At 61.9% G+C, this 7183-nt stretch overlaps 1 protein-coding gene across 1 annotated transcript in view; it reads left to right on the top strand.

Annotated features, from left to right (window-relative positions):
* Nucleotides 1-6867, top strand: part of SCUBE1 (signal peptide, CUB domain and EGF like domain containing 1) — a 140939-nt gene extending 134072 nt beyond the window's left edge. The window contains exons 19-23 of the mRNA XM_077757892.1: nucleotides 5-127; nucleotides 1639-1836; nucleotides 3231-3383; nucleotides 3749-3828; nucleotides 6056-6867. Of these exons, the coding sequence (XP_077614018.1) occupies nucleotides 5-127; nucleotides 1639-1836; nucleotides 3231-3383; nucleotides 3749-3828; nucleotides 6056-6208 (707 nt within the window). The 3' untranslated portion in view covers nucleotides 6209-6867. The remainder of the gene's footprint in view (nucleotides 1-4; nucleotides 128-1638; nucleotides 1837-3230; nucleotides 3384-3748; nucleotides 3829-6055) is intronic.
* The last annotated feature ends 316 nt before the right edge of the window (nucleotides 6868-7183 follow it).

Here is a 7183-nt window from a genome sequence, read left to right as displayed (position 1 = left end):
CCCCCCCGCTGCATCCGCTGCCCCGTGGGCACCTACCAGCCTGAGTTCGGCCAGAACCACTGCGTCGCCTGCCCGGGCGACACCAGCACCGACTCGGACGGCTCCACCAATGTCACGCACTGCAAAAGTAGGTGCAGCTCTTCCCACGGCCAGGGCGCTGGGGTGGGGGGCGGTTGCTGGGGGCAGGGGGGCCCTCCCCTCACGTGGTGTCTGCGGGACACGGGGACTCATCCCTGCTCTGGTGCAGATCCACTCCACGTGGCACCCACCCACCAGGGCAGCCTGGTCCCCTGTGCCCGGCCAGGCCCTGCCTTGGGCTCCGGGTCTGTGGAGGGAAAAGCCAGGCCCCGTGCCCAGGGGGGCTTGCGGGGCAGCTGCCGAGGCCCAGGCTGTGCCACTCTGAAGGCCATGCATGGCCCGACCGCCAAGTGGACACAGCCCACACGACCTAGGGCACAGGAAGGCGATGCTCGGGGCATATCAGCGAGGCAACGAGCACACAGCCTTCTTGCGTCTCAGAGGAGCTCATTGTAGCCAAAGGAATCGGGGCAGCGAGAGACAGTTTGGGAAGCAGACACCCTGCTCCCTCACTTAGCAAGTCATTTGGATGCGAACTTTATTTTAGATATTCTTTTAGAAATTCATTTTTCAGAGTCCTTGGGGACAGATTTTCCACTATCGTCCCCTTCCCCAACCGACTTCCAGCCACTTAGCCCTTTGAAAGGGGGCTGCAGGGCGGGGGGGGGAGTTGGAGCAGCCTGAGGGCCATGAAGGAGACTTAATCCTAGAGGAGGAAGGTGCCTCTGTTCCCCGGGGCATCCCCGCGGCTCGTGGCCTCCAGGGGCCGAGCTCCCCGGAAACAGGGTTTTATTTTTTCTTTTTTTAAGTTTATTTATTTTGAGAGAGAGAGAGGGAGGGAGAGAGCGAGAGCCAGGGGAGGAGGAGCAGAAAGAGACTCCGCACTGTCAGCACAGAGCCCACTGTGGGCTCGAACCCACGAACAGTGAGATCACGACCTAAGCTGAAGTCAAGAGTCAGATGCTCAGTCAACTGAGCCACCCAGGCGCCCCGAGACAGGGTTTCAAATGTCCTAATGAGTGAAAGTGGAGAAACCCAATAGGAGGAGAAGCTTCTGGAAGATAAGTGTAAAAATGAAAAGTTTTCCAGAAATGTTGAGTTTTACAAATAAACACGTGTAAGAAAATGATGTATATTTAATATTCCCACTCAGTTCTCTCTGCAGAACTAAGGTGACTTCTTTTGTCGGGATGGGGCTAGGAACTGGTTAGCCCACAAAGCTGTCACGTTTGGCCTCGTCGGGCTTCCGAAGCTTGGCTAAAAAAGAAAAGAGGGGGACGCTTGTCTCTGCTCACTGTGCTGCCCGCTTAACCCTGAGCCGTCCTGCGCGGCGGGGAGGGCGACCACACTTGGCACCTGCAGCACGCGGGGTGTGCAGTGAGTGGGGGAAGTGGGGCTCGCTAGGGCTTTCACGCGGCCACAGGGCCCCTGCGGGAAGAGACCCCGTGAGAAGAGCAGCTGGAGGCTGGGCTGGCTGGGGGGAGGCCGGGGAGGCCGGGCCTCTGAGGCCGTTCAGGGCCCACCCAGCCTGAGCAGGCCCGCGGGCCCCGGTGCCCACAGACCAGCACTGCGGCGGCGAGCTCGGCGACTACACAGGCTACATCGAGTCCCCCAACTACCCCGGCGACTACCCGGCCAACGCGGAGTGCGTCTGGCACATCTCGCCGCCCCCCAAGCGCCGGATCCTGATCGTGGTCCCCGAGATCTTCCTGCCCGTTGAGGATGAGTGCGGGGATGTCCTGGTCATGAGGAAGAGCGGTACGTGCAGGTGGTGGCAGGCCGCCCAGGGGCACCCGTGGGCCGGGCTTTCGGCAAACGTCTGTCTGACTCAAGAGTCCTATGGCGAGCGGGGGCCACGCCCTGAGTGCAGAAGCCAGGACCTGACCGGGTCCGGGCCCCATGCTGACCACGAGCCAGTCTCCTCGCAGGTGGCCCCCCGTCCCTCCACGCCAGCCAGGGTGAGGCTCCGGGAGCGACCCTGCTCCATCCGCCTCCCACGGCCTGTGCGCACACGGGACACCCCAGGGTCAGGCAGCCTGAGCCTTCCCCTCCGTGAGCCGGCGTCTCGGCCCATCAGCCCCGGCAGAGGCTGGCAGAGGGACCTCCGGCCATGAGCAGCAGGCTGGCCCTGGCAGTGGGTGCAGCAGGCGGGGACGTGAAAGGTGGGAAAGTGCCTGTGTCCCCCCAGGAACCAGGTGACGTCCTTTATAGCACGTGCCTGGGCCGCAGCCCCCCACTGCTGCCATAGGGCCATGCGGCCCATGCGGAACAAGCCCCATCAGAACGTTAGGGAAGAAGGAGGTGGACCCGGGCAGGCACGAACCACACCTGCCCTCTGGGCTCTGGAATGTCTCTGAGGCACAGAGACCAGAGCACACAGAGATCAAGGGGCTTCCGTCCACTCTGCTCCCGTGTTCTGCATGATCTTTGCTACCATGTGCCTGCATCACCCACTCCGTGCAGCTGAGAGGCCAGCATGGCCAAGGCACCTGCCCAGGGTCGCACGGCAGGTCAGAGCCCAGCCCGGGACCACTCCCCCCGCCCCCCCCACCTGCTCTGTCACCAGTGTCCCTGGCCCCCAGCATCCTGCCCGCAGGCTTGGACTCTAGAGGGTCAGCCTCTCCCGCCCGCAGGGCACCTCAGGGAGGCTCCCCAGGGAGCAGTGAGGAGACGAGGGACCCTTTGGCCGTCCCCACACACCCCAGGGTCAGCAGGCTCACCCCTCTTCATCTGTCCACAGGGAGAAGGGACTTTCCAAATGTGACCCTCCGCCCTGGCCCTGGTTCACGCTGGGTGCGGGCATGAGCCCTGTCTGGGGAGCTGTGACAACCCAACAGGGAGGGGTCATAACAAAGGGTTCACCAGACCAGAGCAGGAGCATGGCAGTGTGAGGATGGAGCAGTCAGGGAGGCTTCCTGGAGGGGGAGCCACAAACCTGTCTCCTTCGGAGACAGGAACTGGGGTTGAGGGCGAGGACAGGCACTGGAGGCAGAGGGAACAGGGTGGTGATCAGGGCTGGCCTGTGTGGGGGACTGGATGTGGGAGCTGGGTGGCTGAGTGGTGGGGAGGTGCTCGGCCCGAAGCAGGAGAACAGGGGCCGAGTGCAGGGCTGTGGATCTGCGAGCCACTTGGGTCCTCGGCTCTGCCCCCAGCCTCACCCACGTCTATCACCACCTACGAGACCTGCCAGACCTACGAGAGGCCCATCGCCTTCACCTCCCGCTCCCGGAAGCTCTGGATCCAGTTCAAGTCCAATGACGGCAACAGCGGCAAAGGGTTCCAAGTGCCCTATGTCACCTACGACGGTGCGTGTGGCCATGCGGTGTGCCCAGCCTGGGCCAGCCCTGCAGACACAGAGACCACAGACGCAGGGGGAGGGGTGGTGCGGATTGGGGAGCCCTTGGTGGTGTCTGTGGGCTTCAGCGTGAAGCACCACCCAGGCAGGGTTCTGAGGGTCGAGTAGGGGTTTCTAGCTGGCCAGAACTCAAGAAAACCCGTTTGGGTGGAGGCCACAGAGGCTCGGAGGGAGGACTGCCTCTGGCCAGGGCCGGAAGCCTGAAAGTGGGCAGGGGAGGGCGGAGGCTGAGGAGGGGTGAGGAGGGAAGGGGGGGAAGGGGAGCGGAGCCTGGAGCCTTCACCTCCCTTCCTTCCCCGCTGGCGGGTTTCGCAGAGGACTACCAGCAATTAATAGAAGATATCGTTCGCGACGGACGGCTCTATGCCTCGGAGAATCACCAGGAAATTTTAAAGGTAAGTGTGCTTCTTTAAGGGAAAGGATCCTGTGGTCCCAGAATGGTGGCCTGTGATGCCCAGGGCCACCTCTGCGCCGCCCCCCCAGCCCCTCAGAGACGTGAGGGAGGGGGTGAAAGGAGAGGAGAAGGGAGTCAGGGGGGCCCCAGTACATCTGTCCCTGTAGACAGGAGGTCCGAGGCCAGCTCCCCGGTGGTGTCTGGCCCAGGACCTGGTGACTGGTCTTTGGGCTTCCTTACCCGCCACCAGCCTCCTTGAAGTGTGGCGGGATCTGAAAGCAGGTAGACTCCGCCCCCGCCCTGGGGACAGCCTGCCTCCTCATCTTGCTCAGGGCTTGGGAAGCAGAGGTCGTCGAGGGGGCCCATGGCCGTTGCAAAGCGGGCCCTGGCCAGGTCGGGGCCCCCGGTTCTCACGACGAGAGGCGGGACCCAGGGATCCGCTCGGGCTCCGGGGGGCTGGCCCCAGCTCAGCCCGGGAGCTGAGGAGGACGGGACAAGAGCAGGGCCAGGCCAGTCCCCCTGTTCTAGCTGTCACTTAGCCGCTGGGTGGCCCCAGGCAAGCCCTCTGAGCCCCGGGCCTGGCGCACCCCTGCACGTAGCAGGCGGCTTGCAGACTGAGGGCTTTGCCCCTGCTGCTGCCGCGCCCGGATGAGGTCTGGATGTTTTGGAGCCTGTATAGTTCCCTCTGTTTGGTAGGAACCAGAGGGTCGTGCTGGCCTCTCCACCAGTCCATCCGACTCTCCTCCTCACCCCTCCCCTGCCGCCCTGGGCCCTCTGCCCTCAGCTCCACCCCTGCAGCTGGGAGCATCTCTCCAGAGCTAGAAGCGTTTCCATCGCTTACGACAAAACCTGGGCCCGGGCCGGTGCGGCCACCGCATCCCTCTGAGGCGGCTCTCAGGCCTCCACGCTCCCTTGGCTCCCTCGCCACGGCCTGTCAGGAACGTTCTTGCCCTGCCGCTCTCCTCCGTGAGCGTCCACCTGTCCTGCCACCCTCAGCTTAGGCGTCCCCGCTCTGGGCAGGCCACCGGCTCCTGGAGTCCCACACAGCCCTCCCTCCACTGGGGGTCCCACTCGACATTCCCTCCCCGCGCCTGGCGCTGCTCCTGGCAGATAGGAAGAGCTCTGTATTCCAAGGGCACGGGCGTGTGAGCGCGTGTGTGAGAGGGAGGGGGAGGGAGACAGCATGCACCGGGACACAGCAGCCCTGGACAGCACGCGCGGCCCACGTCTCAGTGCGACACCGAGTCCTGGTGCACAGCCTCTGGCCGGTGCTGGCTGCTCCCACCCGCACGGCACCCTGCCCTGAGCACCGAGGCTCACCCTCCTCCAGCGAAGGAGCTGGCGTGTACACGGGGCTGAGATTTCAGACCCCGGGCCATGGGCCTCAAAAGCCCGGGCCTCGGCTCCACATTTTCTGGCTTCAACTTGAAGGTTTATTTTGGTTTGGGTTTTTTTTCGATGTTTATTTATTTTTTTTTAAGAGAGAGAGACAGCATGAGCCAGGGGCGGGGGGCAGAGAGAGAGAGGGAGACACAGAATCCGAAGCAGGCTCCAGGCTCTGAGCTGTCAGCACAGAGCCCGATGCAGGGCTCAAACCCACAACCACGAGATCATGACCTGAGCCGAAATTGGATGCTCAACTGACTGAGCCACCCAGGAGNACCCCGGGCCATGGGCCTCAAAAGCCCGGGCCTCGGCTCCACATTTTCTGGCTTCAACTTGAAGGTTTATTTTGGTTTGGGTTTTTTTTCGATGTTTATTTATTTTTTTTTAAGAGAGAGAGACAGCATGAGCCGGGGGCGGGGGGCAGAGAGAGAGAGGGAGACACAGAATCCGAAGCAGGCTCCAGGCTCTGAGCTGTCAGCACAGAGCCCGATGCAGGGCTCAAACCCACAACCACGAGATCATGACCTGAGCTGAAATTGGATGCTCAACTGACTGAGCCACCCAGGATCCCCTATTTGGGTATGGTTTTGCAAAACTCTTTTAAAATAAAATATATTGGACCATCAAGTTCAAACCAATAAACTACTAAGAAATCAAAAAGGAACGTACGGCAAAGAGAATCTGTGGGATCCTGAAACCCACCGAGCAGTGTAGACTCTTTCTCCTTCCCCATCCTTACAGTCGCCCCACACTGACATCGGAGAGGCGAGTGGCCAGGCTCAGGGGCCCCGCACCCCAGGCCCCCGACTCGGCCTCACCACCTGCGTCCCCGTGTCTTGCAGGACAAGAAGCTCATCAAGGCCCTCTTCGACGTGCTGGCGCACCCCCAGAACTACTTCAAGTACACAGCCCAGGAGTCCAAGGAGATGTTCCCGCGGTCCTTCATCAAGCTGCTGCGCTCCAAAGTGTCCCGATTCCTGCGGCCCTACAAATAATGCCGGGAGCTGCCCAGCTTGGGGACCGCCGCGTGCCTTTCCTCCGCGGCAGAAGCCAAAAGGCTCCACAGGCCTCCATGCTGCCTCTGGAAGTCACCGCGGCACCTGCCCTTTGGAAACACTGACGAGCCAGAGGGGGTGAGACCACGTCCAAGCAGAGCCCCCAGACCCCCGCACCCCTCGGATCGTCCCATTGGGAAAACTCTGCTCGAGGCAGCCTTTCTTCCTCCCCCCCCCTCCTTCCGCCGGTTCGATTCCAGGACGGCGCCCTCTCCTGGGTGACCGGGACGCTCTGGACGCTCTGTGCCGGCGCGCGGCCGGGTCCTGGGCAGAGTGCGCGTTTGGGGGTCGCAGGTGGCCTCCCCGGACACCGGAGGCAAGAGGGGACCGTGGCTGCCCCTCCCTCCAGGCAGGCTCTGGGAGGCCTAATCTGAGGCAGGAAGCCAAGCTGTGGAAGGAGGGGTGTGGGAAGGTGCCTGGAGGCCCTGATAAGCCCGTGTCCACACCTGCAAGGCATCCATCCAATCCGCACCCGACTCCTCCGGCCTCGGGGTCAGGACGTAGGCACCATGTGGCAGGGCTCTAAGGATTCTGTGATGGGACAGAAAAGAGCTGCTAGCGGAGGAAACTGTAGATTTGTGCTTTTCCTTGATAGAGCATCTAATTAAGTACTATAAATATATATAAATATAAATATAAATATATATATACTTCTATTTGTGGGTACTTTAGGAAAACTCTCTTTAGTAACTATAAATATGAACTGCAACCCACCTCTTCCCTCACGAGCTGTCGCGGGCATCCCTAAGTGACTCACCCCTCCCAGGAGCCTTGCTGCCCCTTTCCATGGAGCTGGGAGCCTGCAGGAAGGGGATGAGGTAGGAGGGGGCTGCAGGAGGGGAAGGAGAGAGAGGAGGGGTGCAGGGTGGGGGAGGAGGTGGGAGGGGCCTGCAGGAGGGGGGAAGAAGTGGGAGG

The sequence above is a fragment of the Crocuta crocuta genome, unplaced genomic scaffold (genome assembly GCF_008692635.1).
Source record: "Crocuta crocuta isolate KB4526 unplaced genomic scaffold, BGI_CrCroc_1.0 scaffold143, whole genome shotgun sequence".
In the NCBI taxonomy this organism is placed as follows: domain Eukaryota; kingdom Metazoa; phylum Chordata; class Mammalia; order Carnivora; family Hyaenidae; genus Crocuta; species Crocuta crocuta.
This window is presented reverse-complemented; position numbering and strand designations above follow the sequence as displayed.